At 40.2% G+C, this 18,091-nt stretch overlaps 1 protein-coding gene across 3 annotated transcripts in view; it reads right to left on the bottom strand.

The window, feature by feature from the left end:
* The window catches only part of phip (pleckstrin homology domain interacting protein), a 258,235-nt gene that overhangs the window by 28,632 nt on the left and 211,512 nt on the right, over nt 1-18,091 (bottom strand). For all 3 annotated transcript variants that reach the window (XM_069887423.1, XM_069887424.1, XM_069887425.1), the window contains 3 exons: nt 10,045-10,200; nt 6,072-6,192; nt 1,468-1,593 (listed from right to left, as the gene is read on the bottom strand). In XM_069887423.1, coding sequence (XP_069743524.1) covers nt 1,468-1,593; nt 6,072-6,192; nt 10,045-10,200 — 403 coding nt within the window. The remainder of the gene's footprint in view (nt 1-1,467; nt 1,594-6,071; nt 6,193-10,044; nt 10,201-18,091) is intronic.

Here is an 18,091-nt window from a genome sequence, read left to right as displayed (position 1 = left end):
AAGCCAGTTTCTGTGCTGTAAAACTCTGACTTTAACTGAGGGGACCAAATATCATATTTGTAAGTTCGTTGACAATGTAAAACTAGGTGGAACTAAGAAAGAGAAAAGAATGTAACAAGACTTCAAATGAGTTAGACAAGCTAACTAAGTGGCTATGATATTGCAAACAGAATGTGTAAAATAGGAGGTCATCCACTTAGAAAATCAGATGACTTTTTAAATGGTGACAGATTGTAAAATGTTTGATGTTCAAAGGAACTTGAATGTACACGTTAGAGAAAGCCAACATGCAGATGAAGCAAGCAAATTTGGAAGACAAATGATTCTTTAGTCTTTATAACAAGAATCAAGATGTCTTATTGCAAATATACTGGGCTTTCTTGATACCACGTTTTGCTTTCCTATGTAATAAAGGATATAACTGCCATACACGGAGTGTAGTGAAGATTCATTTAACTCTTTCCAGAGATGACATGTTTGCTTTATCAGGAAAGATAAAGGTCTTTATTCTCTCCAACTTGAAAGAACAGAAGGTGATGTCTTTGAAATGAGCAAAATTATTACAGTGCTAGTTAGGCTGATTGCAGAGCAGGCATTATCTGCTGGTAGAGGAGTCTAGAAGCAGGGTCACTCTTAGAACTAAGGGGAGGCCATTTAGGCTTGAGATGAGGAGAAATGTCTTCCATCAGAGGGTGGTACATCTGTCGAATCTCTATCCTGAAGAACTGCAGAGGCTCAGTCATCAAGTTCTTTCAAAGCAGAGATTGTTATTTTTTTTCCTGGATATAATGAAATTAAAGGAATGCAGAATTAAAGATAATGCAGAAAATGGAGCCTAAGTAATTAACCACAGACTTGCTCTTGCTCCTAATTTTTGTTTCTTCATCTATTTTTTTTCTTTCAGGTAGTTTCCCCTATGTTTGCTCAGTTATAGTATGTTGAATATGATATTTGAATTAAGCATGTACAGACAATGCACACTTTGCATATGGAAACCTCAAGGGTTAGGATTAGGGTTAGGATTATGAAGGGTATGGATAGGATAGATGTAGGAAGGTTTTTTGAGCTGGCCAGGGAAACTAAAACGAGAGGACACAGTCTCAAGATTCGGGGGAGTAGATTTAGGACAGAGATGAGGAAAAATAGTTTTTCCCAAAGAGTAGTGAATGTTTGGAATTCTCTAACCAGGGAAGTGGTTGAGGCTGCTTCATTAAACATATTTAAAATTCGGTTAGATACATTTTTACATGATAGAGGAATTAAGGGATATGGGGAGAAGGCAGGTAGGTGGAGTTAGGTCATAAATTAGATCAGCCATGATCTTATTGAATGGCAGAGCAGGCTCAATGGGCCATTTTTGGCCTACTCCTGTTCCTACTTCCTATGTTCCTATAACAAGATTTCTCACTTTGAGGCATAACGGAGGTCCATTACATACATTTACATACACAGCACAGTAAAACTTACTTGATAAACTGCAAGAGAACATTGATGACAAATTTGGCAGATTTAACTATTGGGCTTCCAGGCTCATTGAAAGTACGTGCATTGTGTTCAATATATCGGACTTCCCATATCAGTGATGACATGCGTCTGGGAAAAAAAAAGCATAATTTTACATAAGCACAGAAAGCAAATTCTCTGTGAGAGGAGATATATGCATCACATAGCATGAAATTAAATATGATAAAAATTAAATTTATTTTCACATAACCTCATTAATTACAAACAAAAATTAAACCAAGATTATGTGGGAAATCATCCATTAAATACTGTTTGTTTATGGAAGGTAGTTAAATAACAATAGGAAGAGGGTCATTGTCTAACTTTTCACTATATTAAAGTTATAGTGGCTGGGGAATTGTGCTCTTCTCCATAGCTAAACTTTTAATATTCACTACTATAATCTAAAGTTCCATAATGGGAATGTAAGTTTGTAAAATTTACTAATGCAAACCGCTGTGACGTACATTTCACCATACATATAATTTTGACAGAAGGTGCAACACTACTGTGTCAGTATGCACTGCAATTTATACAATGCAAATTGAAATGTCAACATGCTCAAATCATGAGTGAAACCTAAATTAACAAACCTCTACGTCAGAGGAAAATTGAACACTAAATTTTCTTTGAAATTGTGTCAAAATTTCAAAAAAAGAACAAAAAACAAAATCACAGCTTGTATTTTTAGCGCCCTTAACACTTCAAATCTCAAGAGGTGCTTCACAGGAACATTAATAGCTCCAAATTTAAGGAGAACCAAGAGAGTATATTAAAAGCTTAGTCAAACAAAATGTTTAAGAAATAGTATAAAGGAGAAAAATAAAGGTTGTGAATGTCAGGGAAGAAAATCCAAAGTTTGGAACTAGGGAAGATGAAGTTGTGTGCTCCAATAGTGGAGTGATATTTAGGGTGACTGGCAGATTTGGAAAAGCACAAGGTTTAGAAGGTCAAAGAGATTACAGTAAGTAAACATTGTCAATGAATGCCTTATTTCAGATTTATTGTCAGAGTTCAGGTACTCCCCGACTTATGACAATAATTGGGACCAAAGGATCAGTCATATCTCTAAATGGACACGTCAGAATTTTGACACACGCATGGAGTACATAAGTCTGAAAGCAAACTTTTTAAATCGAATGACCAACTATAGCAGCGATATAGGGCATGAAAGAGCCAAAATGTGTGTACTTACTTTGTTAGTCGGCTTCCCGGGGTCCATAAGCTGGGCACAGCCATCTTGATTTCTGTGCACATGCGCAAGTCTTCGGATGGCGCATGTGCGTATTGAAGTTCAGTTGACACGTGCAAGACTTAAAAGCACTGACAACATTGAATTTGCGGCCTTAACTCTTGTGCATGTGCCAACCAAATTCCAATGCATGAACCCACTGTACATGCGCCAACTGAAGACTCGCACATGCACACAGGAATCAAGATGGCCGTGCCCAGCCTATGGATCCCAGGATGCCGACTAACAAAATAAGGAGGCAGATTTTGGCTCTTGCATGCGATTAATCCATTATAGGTTGTCAAATACAACATAAAGCACATAACATATTTTTTCATATATGTATATATTATTAAAAATTCAGCCTTATGTGAATGGGCTTAAGTCACAAGTCGGGGAGTACCTGTAAATATATGACATCACATAGAACCCTGAAATTCCTTTTCTTGCAGGTAAGGCAGAATTACCTCTTATTGGCAGTGCAAAAAAGAAACTGACTCAATATACACATATAAACAAATGTAAAGAAACAGACTGCAATGCAGAGAAAAAAAATTAAAGTGGAAAAGTAAGAGTCCTTAGATAAGTCCCTGATTGAGTTTGTTGTTGAGGAGTCTGATGGTGGAGGGGTAGCAGCTGTTTCTGAACCTGGTGGTGAGAGTCCTGTGGTACCTATACCTCTTTCTTAATGGAGGCAGCGAGAACAGAGCGTGTTCTGCAAGGTGTGGATCTTAATCACTGCTGCTGCTCTCAGATGTTCTCGATGGTTTCACCCGTGATGTCCTGGGCTGTATGTACCACCTTTTGCAGGGCTTTTTGGTCGGGGGCATTTGTGTGCCCATACCAGTCTGTGTTCTATTGAATTAAAAAATGACAAGCCTCTGACAAATATATATTCATTTGCACACTAATGAAAGAGCGATGCCCATACTTTTAGCTGCTCTTGCACTGGAAACTTCCCTTCATTAGCAAAAAGAATTCAAGGCTGTAGACATTTCCAGTCTGCTGTCAGAGATTTTCTCCCTGTCAATCATTTCCCGAGTGAAACAAGAAAACAAATTTGAGCCAGTACAGCTAAATTCACCTTCATTTGGTCCTTCCTTCACCTCAACAACAACAGATGACCAACTGGCCAATGTAGTCATGGATATCTTCAACATCTCACTCTGAAAGGGTATGGTACCCACCTGTTTAAAATAGGCCGATGCCCAAGAAGAATGCGGTAACCTGCCTAAATGACTACTGACCATTGGCACTCACTTCCACAATGATGGTGTTTTGAGGAGCTGGTGTTGAAGCATATCAGCTCCTGCCGGAATTGCCAGCGCAGCAACAGGTCTATTGCAGATGGTATCTCATTGGTTCGACAAAACTTTGGAACACCTGGACAGCAAAGGTGCATACATCAGGATGCTCTTTATTGACTACAGTTCAGCATTCAATTATTATCATCCCCTCAAAGCTAATCAGCAAACTCCAAACCCTGGGTCTCAATGCCCCACTGTGTAATAGGATCCGAGAGATCCACCTCCAGATCCACATCAGTGTGGAGTAGAAAGAACATCTCCTTCACAAACTCCATCAGCACCAGAGAACTACAGGGCTGCAGTCCTAACCCATGCTCTACTGAGACGATAACACCATTTACAAATTTGCTGACAATACCTCAGTGGGCTGTGTAACAAGGGGCAGTGAGTCAGTATACAGGAGGGAGATTAAAAACTTGGTTGAATGGTGTGCTAACAACAACCTCACACTCAATGTCACCAAAACCAAAGAGCTGACTGTAGTCTTTTTGAAAAGAAAACCAGAGATGTTTGATGAAGTGATCATTGGGGAATCAGAGGTGCAGAGGGTGAGCAAATTTAAATTCCTGGGAGTCATTATCGCGGTGGACCTATCATTCATCCAACAGACTAATATTGTGAAGAAAGCACAACAGCGCCTCTCTTTCCTCAGGAGTTTTCAGAGGTTCAGAATGATATTGGAAACCCTTGGTAAACTTCCACAGATGTGCATTGAAAAATGTGCTGATTGGCTGCTTCACAGCCTGGTATGATGGCACGAGTACCACTGAGCGGAAAGGCCTGAAAAATGTAGTTGTTACAGCCCAGAACATCGCAAGCAAAACTCTCCTTTAATATCAAGAAAATCTCCATGGAACGATGTCAGAGAGCAGCAGCAATAATCAAGGATCCACACCACCTAGGATGTACAGGTACACGATCCTTTATCTGGAACCCTTGGGGGACAGTGTGTTCCGAATTTCGGATTTTCCCGGATTTCGGAAAACCCTCCTGAATTGTGCTGCCTATCCACCCCCACGCCCTTCTAGTCGCCCGGCAGTCTCCCCCCACAGCCACCTCCCCTGGCCGCCCAGACACCTCACCCGACCGCCCGCCCCTCGGCTGCCTCCCCCGGCCACCCGCCCCTCGGCTGTCTCCCCCATCCGCCCGTCCCTCGACCACCTCCCCCGACCGCCCGTCCCACGGCCGCCCAGACCCCTCCCCCGACCACCGGTCCCCCAGCCGCCGGTTCCTCAGCCGCCTCCCCCGGCCACAGACCCCTCCCCCGGCCGCCTCCCCCGACCGCCGGTCCCTCGGCTGCCTCCCCCAACCGCTGGTCCCCACTTGCCAGATTTTGGAGCTTTCCGGATTTTAGGTGTCCGGATAAAGGATTGTGTACCTGTACTCTGTTCTCACTGCTGCCATCAAAACTGAGGTATAGGTGCCACAAGACTCGTACCACCAGATTGTTACATATGAACCATAGACTCAATCACAGATTCATTTAAGATCTCTTACTTTGCTTATCATTTATTACTGAATATTCATTTTTTATCTTCTGCATTGCATAGTTTGTTTACATTTCTCTCTTTTGTAGATGCATCTTTTTTGTTGAGTACAGTTTACAGTTAACAATAAGTAGAAATTCTGCCTGACCTGCAGGAAAAAAGTATTTCAGGGTTGTATGTGATGCTATACATGAACTCAGACAATAAATTTGAATTTTAATATCGCAGGGCAATTTTCTGGTACTAACTTTGGATTATAATTTCAATGTGTGACAAAAAGAGGAAGAGTCTTTTGACCTTTTGTTTCATTCTCTAGTGTATTAATACCTTAATTGAATTACCAAAAATAGTAAACAAAAGCAGAACAAGGAATAAGTTGCATATTTTCCTGCTGAGAAAGAATCTTTCACTTAAAATGCAAGAGGATTGAAACCTCAGTCAAAAGTGAGATCAGAATTTTGTTCTGAGTTAAATATCCATGCAATGGAGTCAAGTGGTTGAACTTTTATTCTTGCTCCCATGTATGATGCAGTGCTAGCTCACCTGTAAAACCTATTCTCTAGCCTTTCTTTAATTGTGTTGAGGTCTGTGGGATATGCCACGACTGTACAATATAAAGGATAAGCCTGGAGATCCACAGGTGCCACAAATGGAGCAGCAATACCTGAAAAGTGATTGTATATTATGAATTATTGACAATACGTTCCAGTATACTTAGATTATAATGACCCCACTTTTGTTCTATGCATTGAAATAGAGCAACAAAGTCTATTATTGAATAAACTTCCTCAGAGATCAATATTACAATGAAGTAAATTAAACAAGAAATACACAAGTATTTTACTAATTAAGTTACCTCATTTAAAAAAACCAGTGCTCCAAACAATGTTTGTTTCATTCTCATAATACAACAGTATGTTTTAATTTGTATCTGATATTTTCTTATGACAGAGGTTGCAGCCATTCAGCCCATCAACCTATGCCCCTTCTCAAAGTGCCTAGTCCTATTCCTCCACCTACTTTCTTACAACCAATTCTCTCTCATGTGTCCATTAACACCATCCAATTCCACTACATAAGAAAGGGGAGTAGGATTAAAAACACAATACTGGAGAAACTCAGCAGGTCAATCATGTATTTTATATAGCAAAGATAAAGATACATTATCAATGCTTTGAGCTTGAGCCCTTCATCAAGGTTGAATCACGATGTCTGCAGGCTTCCATGAATTATTCCTAAACAGAAGCAGGAGTAGGCTATCTCACCCTTTGAGTCTGCTCCACCATTCAATAAGATCACGGCTGACCCGGCTGTACCTTTACCCTCCTGCTTTATTCCCATAGCCCATAATACACTACTATGAAAAAAAAATCATAACTCGGTCATAAATATATTTAATGAGGCAGCCTCTACTGCTTCCTTGGGCAAATAATTTCAGATTCGCCACTCTCTGGGAAAAGCAGTTCCTCTTCATCTCCATCCAAAATCTACTCCCCAAAATCAAGGCTCTGTCCCCGAGTTCTAGTCTCGCCTATTCGTGATAATAACTTTCCCGCCTCTATCTTATACATCCGTTTCATAATTTTACATGTTTCAGAATTCGAACAAGTATAGGCCCAGGAGATAGCCTCTCCTCATAGGCTAACCCCCACATCTCTGGAATCATCCCTGTGAACCTCCTCTGCACTGCTCCAAAAGCCATTTAATCTTTTCCACCCAACAACAATAGGGGAAGTTTACAATGGACAACTAATGAACAACTGGTGAGGTGGAGGAAAATATTTGCCAAAAATCCAGGTCACAGAGAAAACAAATTCCACAGCACCCTATCTCAAGTTTGAACTCCAAGAGCTAGAATTGTGTGGCAGCAGCATCGACTGCTGTATAAATGACCTTTTAAACGACACCAGGGGTGCATAACAGATCAGGATGATCACTTAATTGCAAATTCAGGTATCAACAGGAAATGCTTAACTCAGAAACTTGGTTTAGAGGGATTCCCTTTCAAGTCACACTCTGTCCAGAAATTAGATAATTAATTCAGACTCAGTTTAAAAATAGTGAAAACATTATCAGACATCGCTGCAGCTCACCTTCCTTGGGTCAACAGGAATTTCAGAAGGGATAAATGTATTAAAGATACACTTTGGACTTTTTTCTTGATTCATACTGACTACTAACTTTAAAACCACTCGTACTTGTGTTCAGAATGAAGGAGAATTAATCTTAGCAAATAAATTAAGCATTCTAGACACCTACAACTCTAAATTTTCCTCCCTTCACTTTGTGCAGATGTTCTCTGGTGTTTAATATTCCCACCCTTTGAAAAATGCACTGGCTGTCTACCTTATCTATGGGCATTTTTACACAGAAACTTCAGAATTATTCCGCAAAAAAATTAGCATACTTACCTCAGGTGCGTCCCAAAGTGGTCGTTTACACAGGGGCATTTTTAGGGCACTTTTACACAGCCTTCCCGGGTTGCAGAGTTTGTTGGAGGGGGAAAACATCGTATTGATTAGGCCTGTTTCTTACGGAGTGGCTGGGGTCAATTTACATTGCAGCCGCTCAATAAAAATGTGTAGGGGTACGAGTGGAAAAATTACAGGATGGAATTTGCAAAAAAATTCTGTCCCAACGTTTTTTTTTACACTGCCACCGGAGCAGAAATTTTCTGTTGTTCAGTGGCTGTGTAAAAGTGCCTTATGCCTCTCAGAATCTTGTAGACATCTATTAAGTTACCTCTATACCTTCTTTGCTCCAGAGAGAAAAGTCCTATCCTTGTTAACCTTGCCTCATAAGACTTAATTTCCAATCCAGGCAAAATCCTGGTAAATCTCCTCTGCACTCTCTCCATAGCTTCCACATCCTTCCCATAATTAGATGACGGGAATGGAACACAATATTCCAAGTGTGGTCTCACCAGAGATTTACTGAGTTGCAACATTACCTCTTGACTACTGAACTCAATCCCCTGATTTAAGAAGCCCAGCATCCCATACACCTTCTTAACTATCCTATCAGCCTGCCTAGCAAACTTGAGAGATGTATGAATTTGGACCATAAGGTGCCTCCATTCTTCCACACTGTTAAGCATCCGACTATTAAACCTGTACTCAGACTTCAGGTTTGACCTTCCAAAAATACATCACCTCACACTCCATCTGCCACTTTTCTGCCAAAATCTATATTCTGTCAATATCCTTTTGTCACCTACAACAACACTCAACACTATCCACAACTCCTCCAATCTCTGCATCATCCGCAAACTTACTGACCCAATATTCCACCTCTTCATCTGGGTGATTTATCAAAATCTCAAGGAGCAGGGGTCTCAGAACAGATCCCTGCAGATCTCCTGCACTAACCTCATGTCTCTTCATTCCCTCATATCCAATTTCTCTTGACTATATATTCAACACTAAACCGTGAAAGCACTTTTGAGTACAGAATTTCAAAGATTCAATAGCCCTTTGGTAAAGTATTTTTTTTCTCATCTCTTTCTTAAAAAGCTCATCTTTTATTTTGAGTCTGTGATCCCTGTTTCAAGGCACTCCAGCTTTGAAAATCACAATTCCTGCCATCTAAGGATTTTGGACAATGAGATTTTGCCTTATTCTAAATTCAAGTACATAAAGACATAGTCCACTTCATCTGGTGCAATAAACCTACTTGCCTAACAATCAATCTAATGAAACTTCATTTGGTCCTTTCCTATTGCAAAAATATCTTTCCTTAGTTTGTAAGGCCAAATCAGCATTCCAGGGGCCACCTCACCATGCCCCAGTATAATTTTAGGCAGATATCCTTCCCCTTCTTTCCAAATGACTGAAATATTCTTCCAAATTAACACTTCAGTTTTCTGATACCTGTCTTATTTGTAATCACACCCCTGATGTCTCTCTTGACCAATTCTGCAATACAATCTAAAGAGAGTAACTGCCTCCTGGAACAAATGTCCAAGTAACTTCTCTCCTCCATGGTGCATTGCCATGTTCGAATTCCAAACTCCAGCTCTTTAAATCTGAGCTAAAGTTTTCTCAAACTGCAGAGCATTCACCCGAGCTACTGGGCAGAGCATTCACTCGAGCTACTGGGCAGAGCATTCACCCGAGCTACTGGGCAGAGCATTCACTCGAGCTACTGGGCAGAGCATTCACCCGAGCTACTGGGCAGAGCATTCACCCGAGCTACTGGGCAGAGCATTAACCCAAGGTTCTGGGCAGAGCATTAACCCAAGGTTCTGGGCAGAGCATTAACTCAAGCTACTGTGATCTATAAGATTGGATGCCATAGATCACAGTAGCTTGAATTAACTTCCACACACGACAGCTGAAAACTAAGTAGCTGTTTTATTTCTTGTGTAGGATCTGGTTAGTAGCACACAGACAAATAAAAAATGGATGGGGCTTAAGAATACGAGGAAGTCAAATTAACTTAAAAATGTATCAAAGCAGATTTCAATGCAGGCAATATTTTTAAGTAATTACTTTTTGTTTTATTCATTGGGACATACCAAGAGTTATGAGTTGACTGATCCCAGCATTAATTCTGTCACATTCTTCATCTCTCTTTCTGCAGCCCCATTCTCCTTCCTGAGATTTATACAGTTGTACCTTGTGCTCAGCACCAGTCAATGGAACACTTGAACCCGGCTCAGTGGGGAAAACAGCTGAAATACAACAGGCAGTGTAAATTCAACAGAAATTATATATAATTCATCATTTGAGGGGAAAAACTGTTCAATTCAGATAATAGCTCAAAATAAATGAAAGGATGTGTTTATAGTATCAGCCAACATATATGGGTAGAAATGATCAGCCAATGTTTTGGTTGGGATCTTTTGTCGTGACTGAATATGGGAGTATTATCCACCTATGCATTTTTTTTTAAAATGACAGGCAAATGTAAGTAATTTCAAAGAAATCTCTGAGGCCATCTCTCAATCTAGTTTGCTTAATTTCTTGATAGTTCTGGTATCATCCTGTATTTTTCTCCCCCCAACTTTTTCTCGTGTCCCTATTTTTTTCTTATGGCAGAAATTCTCATCAGCTCAAATAATTGCTTTCAAGAGGTATTGCAATGTAACATAATGTTGTATCCCAAATCTCTTCAACAAACTTAAGCAGTATCTAAGAGTGCTGAATGTTGAAATTTTATGCAATGGCACCGAGCCAGATCACGGGCTGAAGTGTGGAGAGTATGCAGGTGAAGGTTACAGATCAGATACTACAGCGAAAACAACAATAAAGACATTTAGCCAGTGTGATGATGTAATGGGGGGGGGGGAGCATATTATACTGACTGCTTGCTGTTGACTATGGCTGTAGAGATACTCCACCCTACTGGTATAACAGATGGTGATGCTTTCCCACTGACCAGTTTAGTGGTGGTTATAGTCTGTTAATAAAAGCCCAGTATTAGTATTACACTTGTCTGGTCCTTGTCCATGGCATATCAATTTTATTAACAGACTCTCAATCATGGATATTTCCCTGATACCTGGAAGATTCGAGATAGATCAAGATGCCAACCAAGCTGAAGAAAATTTTCACCACTGGCTCCAGTGTTTTGAAGCATATATGCGAGTGAACAATGTTGTGCAAGACACTGTGAAGATGGACCATCTTGTGGCTCTCCTTGGAGAAGTACCTTACTCTGTGGTTAGGGAGACAGCTGTCTTCCAGAATGCATTGAATCTCCTCAGAACCTATTACGATCTGCCACAAAACACTCGAAGACAACAAGCCAGAGAGAGCAAAGATTTTTTTGTACTCGCACCAAAAGGGCTGTCCAGAGCTGTCAAGGCTGAAGGAGTCAGTGTACAACAGGCAACGTTTACTGGAAACCCCGGGCCTAACCTTTAATGCTGCTCTACAACAAACGAAGATCCTTAAAGCTGCACTACAAAGTGCTAAAGCCCTCGAGAAAGAAAGAGATGCTGAAGCGGCACCCCTAAGGTCTGCCCACAGCGATAATCCACTGCTGAGCACCACTAAACTGCAGCGCCACTACACAAGATGCTACTTCTGCGGTTTGGCGCTGCACGTTCACTAGTAGATGCTCATATCTGGCAAGCCACCTACCTTTATCTGGACAATGTCACTATATGTGGCAAGGACTTAAATGATCACGATTGGAACTTACAAAAATTTCTCCAGGTGGCCAAGCATCTGCACTTAACCCTTAACAACAGGTGTGCATACCACACTAAATGCCTGGCTATACTAGGCTACGTAGTGAGTAAAGGGGAGATCAGCCCAGACCCAGAGAGAATGAGACCACTCATGGATCTATCCCTACCTGCCACACAAAAGTCCCTCAAGCGTTGCCTGGGGTTTTTCTCCTATTACGCTCATTGGGTGCCAAACTACGCAGATAAAGCGCAGCCACTGTTTAAAACTATTAGTTTCCCCGTCTGAAGAAGTCCTCCATGCCTTTGAAAACATCAAACAGGATATAGCCAAAGCAACAATGTCAGCTATTGATGAGGATTTACCATTCCAATTGGAATCTGATGCATCAGATTGGGCCTTAGCAGCTACGCTAAATCAAACTGGTAGACCTGTAGATTTTTTCTCTCGGACATTACATGGGCCAGAGGTCAGGCATATCAATCTATCGAAAAGGAAACGCAAGCTATTGTAGAATCCATTCACTATTGGAGACACCTTTTAGCCAGAAAGAAATTCACTTTGCTGACTGATCAAAAATCTGTTGCCTACATGTTCAACACTAAATTGAAGAGCATGATTAAAAACTATAAGATAGAGTAGAAAGCTCAATTTGCCAATGCATTATCGCCCAGGAAAATTCAATGTCCCTCTGGACGTGCTTTCTTACATGACCTGTGCAAGTCTGCAGCTAGACCGTTTGAAATACTTCACGATGAATTATGTCACTAGATTTTATCATTATGTGAAATCCCTCAATTTGCCGTACTCACTAGAAGACATCAATAAACTGTAAACTACACTATTACAAACCTTCCGTTTCCACATTGATTAAGGCGTCTAGACCATTTGAACGTGTCACCGTGGATTTTAAAGGACCACTACCCTCAAATAATAAGAATTCCTATTTCCTTAACAGCATTGATGAATTCTTTCATTTTTCCCTTCTCTATACCATGTGCTGACGTTTCTGATAGTTCTGTTATCAAATGTCTTGATATGATTTTTAGTATTTTCAGTTATCCTAATTTCATTCATAGTGAAAGAGGATCAACTTTCATGAGTTCTGAACTTAGGCAATACTTTCTTGATAGGGGGATAGCTACTAGTCATACTACAAACTATAGTCCACGGGGTAATGGTCAAGTGGAGCGTAGTAATGGTACAATCTGGAAAGCTATCACTCTAGCGCTAAAATCACAAGGTCTCCCCACCAGCCGCTGGGAAGATGTGCTGCCAGAAGCATTTATCTCTATCCATACATGGCTTTGTCCAGCACCCAATGAGATGCCTCACCAGCGTCTTTTTGTTTTCCCTAGAAAATCGAAAACTGGATTGACCATGCCAACTTGGCTCACTAAGCCCAGAGAAGTTTTATTAAGAACCGCTTGTAGAACGTGTTCAACTGCTTCATGCTAATCTGCTGTATGCTCATGTTATTTTTCCTGATGGAAGAAAGGACACTGTTTCCCTTAGGGATCTACCCTCGCCAGGTCTACAGCCTGTTAGCCCTTCAACTGACCTGACTCCTTCTCTACCCTCCCCGTCACGAGAAACATTCGAGGAACAATACCCTCTTCACGGGAATGTTTCCTCGCACTCTCCATTCCCTTCCACAGCTGGTGACAGAAGTCCATCGGATCAAGATAAGATTCCTCCATCTGTGCCCTTATGAAGATCAACACGAATCTCAAAGCCTCCTCAGAGGCTTTGTTATGACCATTTCTAATCTTAGCCATAATTACAGTGAGTGTAGTCAACCTGTATTATCTCTTTGGTATGTATTCTCATTAATTCTGTTTGCAACCCTTGATCTTCCATAATTTTTTTTTTGCCTTTCCTTTTGCCATTATGGTATTTTATTAAAATTTGTCAATTTTTTTTTGGGGGGGGGGTGAATGTGATGATGTAATGGGGGGCGTATTATACTGACCACTTGCTATTGGCTATGGCTGTAGACATACTCCACCCTACTGATAATAACAGATGGAGATGCTTTCCCATTGGCCAGTTTAGTGGTGGTTATTTTTCTCTTTGGCTTGGCTTCGCGGACGAAGATTTATGGAGGGGGTAAAAGTCCACGTCAGCTGCGGGACAGGCAGACACGGTTGCAGCGGCTGCAGGGGAAAATTGGTGGGTTGGGGTTGGGTGTTGGGTTTTTCCTCCTTTGCCTTTTGTCAGTGAGGTGGGCTCTGCGGTCTTCTTCAAAGGAGGTTGCTGCCCGCCAAACTGTGAGGTGCCAAGATGCACGGTTTGAGGCGATATCAGCCCACTGGCGGTGGTCACTGTGGCAGGCACCAAGAAATTTCTTTAGGCAGTCCTTGTACCTTTTCTTTGGTGCACCTCTGTCACGGTGGCCAGTGGAGAGCTCGCCATATAACACGATCTTGGGAAGGCGATGGTCCTCCATTCTGGAGACGTGACCCATCCAGTGCAGCTGGATCTTCAGCAGCGTGGACTCGATGCTGTCGACCTCTGCCATCACGAGTACTTCGATGTTAGGGATGAAAGCGCTCCAATGGATGTTGAGGATGGAGCGGAGACAACGCTGGTGGAAGCGTTCTAGGAGCCGTAGGTGGTGCCAGTAGAGGACCCATGATTCGGTTATAGTCTTATTCTGGTCCATGTCTATGGCACATCAGCCAGGGAAGGGGTTTTTCATCAAAGATCAGGTCTAAAACTTTTCCACTTTCTCACATGCCCAAATTGCATGTACTGTTGTTCCCGTTTCCTTCTTACAGCGAAAACATCTATCTGATACTGTTGGGTCCCATTTATTTAACTTTTGGGGCGTGATATATAGCCTATGTAACCAATTATATTGTATCATGTGTAACATCGTGTTTATTGTATTTTTCATAGTTCCGGAACATAGTTTTTCCCATATTTCATTTTTTATCTTTATGTTTAGATCTTGTTCCCACTTTTGTTTGGGTTTACAGCTTATTTAATCATTTTCTTTCTCTTGCAGCTTGATGTATATGTTTGTTATAAATCTTTTAATTATCATTGTGTCTGTGAGTTATTCCATATTTGTATTTCATTTGTTCAAATGATAATAAATTATTTCCCAAAAAACAATTTTCTATTCTTTTAATCCCTTTTCTCTCCCATTCTCTAAAGGAAAGGTTTATCTATTGTGAAAGGGATTAGTTGATTTTGCATCAATAATAATTTTGGTAGTTGGTCATTTGTTTTTTTTCCTTTGGGAAGATCTAAATCAGGTATTAAATAAAATCACAAAAAGCAACATACCAAAAAATCCAGAGATCTTTCTTCTAAGTAACGTAAGAGGTAAAGAACTAGGCCTCGATTTGGATGAAGCACAAAAAAGATTTATTATGATATCCTTAACTGTAGCAAAAAAATGTATAATGTCAACCTGGAAATCAGAAGAGAGCCTGAGAGTACAGCAATGGTACATAGAAATTAGTAAATGCATTCCATTGGAAAAAATAACATTTCACAGTATTCGAACAAATTTGGGAACCGTACATGGAACACAACAGAGAGGTCCTACCGCGACCACCACCCCCTAAAATGACAGAATGAGAAGAAGACGAAATGAACTGACCCAGTGTGTAAAAGTAGATGACACAATTTTCTTGTTTATTTTCATTGTGTGATGACATTGTTTAATGGGTTTAATGTATCGTATATGTTGAACGTTTAGTGGGTGGGGAGGGGGGTGGAGAGGGAGGGGGGGAAAGGGGAGAAAATGACACTGTGTATATTTAAGAGGGAAATGTTTGTGTGTATTTTGATTAATATGGTTCATAGTGTGAAAAAAAAAATTAAAAATCAGGTCTACAGTCTTTGAGGGAGTTTTCATTCAGAATTAAGGCTGAGGGGCACAGATATAATGAGTTCAATGAGGTTCAAGGATTGACAATGGTAGTATCAATCAGGTTAAATGGAGGTTGTGGGGTAAGGTGATGGATATTGGGGTTTCAATATTGTTAGGTCAAAGGAGGCGCAGGCAAATTGGATGGTTGAGGGGCAAATTAAATTTGCTTGTGGAGGGTTGACATGTCCCAAAAGAAATCTGAAAGTCAGGTATCAGAGTGACAAGGTACCAGAATGGCAAAAAAAAAAAAACCCTTGGGAGCCCTAACAGAACATCAGCCAGGGCATGGACCTCGCAGGGTTAGGAGAAGAACTAGGGATGGGGGGAGGGTGGAAGATTCAAATTGAAGTTAGGGATTGTGAACCTGATCTGTCTTTTTTCATAAAACATGGTTGTCTCTGCCTTGTCCAGGTTTCTCACAAAAACATCAACACCCTGAAAGCAGAATTCACATCATTAGGGGTCCAGCTAAGTTTTCAGAGTGTAATGCAAAATGGCTTGGAAATTGTCCACTGTAGCTCCAGGTAAAATCCAAGTTTTCTCATCTCACTCCAAAAGTTACGTGTTCATCGAATTTTTAAGTACTAAAATTTTTTAAGTACTACAAAATGCTTGCATATCTCCCAGCAAAATATCTACAAAATTTTTATAAAATGTGTCTAGTTTTGAATTTTACTCATTTAGAATGAATGTCTCATCCTCATTCATGCCAATTAAGATTACGTTAATCTGTGGATATTCGCAGAAGCAAAAAGATTGTTGGGAAATGGAGCAATGGGAAGAATTTCCCTTGACTATTAAAATTTCAGGGTGCAGCCATGTGGCAAGGGTACAGTCTAGCCAAAAATATTTTGGATCATATTTCTGGGTGGTGTTCTCTGCACCCAGAGAGAAAAGAGGGAAGGGTAGTGGGTTTGGAAGAGGACAGAAAGATAAAGGTGATAGACAATGCAGAGAGACTCACCACAGAGGAGTAATAGAAATACAGTAAAATCTCTGGTATCCAGCACCTATGGGGTTTGGCAGATGCCAGATAAGTGAATATCCCGGTTGCTTGAGACTGTGTGTTGTGTGAATGGAGAAATAACAGCAAGGTGTGCCAATTTTAAACTTTCATATTTTTTACCCTTTTATTTTCTGGGTTTTTTTGCCGGTTGCTTTAATTCCAGATAACAGGGTTTTTACTGCTTAATAATTTTACATTACAAGACGAAAGTTGAAACTAAGCTGTATTTTTGATCATGGATGTAACTGTAGTGTTGTAAAGTCATTACAACACCCCAATTTAAATATTTTGCACATTATTAAATAGTTTTAGGAAAGAATTGTACTGAAATTATTAATATATTCAGACAGAAATACTGCACATTATCAAAAACAAGTCTGATATTTTAGGAGAAATTTAGTGAACAGACAATTCCATCCATAAATGTTTCTATTACATGAGGCATGTATGCTATAGAAATTCTAAGTCTGCCCAGGAAATTCACTTACTAGGGAAAAACGGGAAGATCTAATCCCCACCACCCCTCCACACCAAAGAGGATTGGGAGCATTTTTTTGGTGAAAAAGTAGATACAACTCAATTTAGCTCAGCTCTTCAATGTTCTTCATCAAAGCAATGCCTAACAATCCCATCCCAGCAAGGTAGATATTTTGATTATCCTGTGTCAATATTTTCAAGTGTTCCGTTATTATTTATGTGATTAAATCCAACTGCAGCACCAAATTCATTGCAACAAATTGATAAATGGACCTGATTTTGCAACAAACTAAAAATAGGTGGCCAAGTTATCATTCAAATAAAATTATTTATTTCACTTCACATGGATCACTGAATGTTTGAAATTTATCAACTATTTCAAAATAACATAACCAAATATATGCAGTTGATACACTGCCAACTGAATAAATTATGGAGCATGGGGAAAAAGGTGAAATAAGACCTGTTCAGTTGAACAGATTGCTGAGGAACAGAATTTAAACACGTCACTAATTAACTGATCCCAAGAAAAACAGCTCAACATCATCATGATCTCCCTCTCCTTTTTAAATCTCTTCTGGGCCCCCACCCCCCCCCCATCCCCTTTAGATCTTGTCTCCCAATTCACCCAGACACAGAAATGCACAGAGACCAAATATTTGGAAATAATATGCTATGACGCCTGTCTAAAAATAACATTGATGTATTCAGAAATATTACTTTGTAAAACTACTTAATAATTTTGAAAGATGTGAAAAGATCATGTCACAAGAATATTTATGTTCCGACCCCCATTTGCAGAAAATTTACTCCACATCAGGAGATAACTATATACAGTTCTATTTCCTTCCAGGACTTCAAATAAAGGCGCACTCATTCCCAGTGCAGCAGTGAACCCAGGGCATAAGGCAGAAATTTTAGGATTTAGATTATGAAAACTGACACCAATGTACACATCATATTTTGACAGATGTTGATGATTCATTGAGAACATGTTACACGAAAAATATATATTACCAGCCGCTTTTACATGCAGGTTGCAATCAACTTTCACTTCCTT

This window comes from Narcine bancroftii, chromosome 6 (genome assembly GCF_036971445.1).
Source record: "Narcine bancroftii isolate sNarBan1 chromosome 6, sNarBan1.hap1, whole genome shotgun sequence".
In the NCBI taxonomy this organism is placed as follows: domain Eukaryota; kingdom Metazoa; phylum Chordata; class Chondrichthyes; order Torpediniformes; family Narcinidae; genus Narcine; species Narcine bancroftii.
This window is presented reverse-complemented; position numbering and strand designations above follow the sequence as displayed.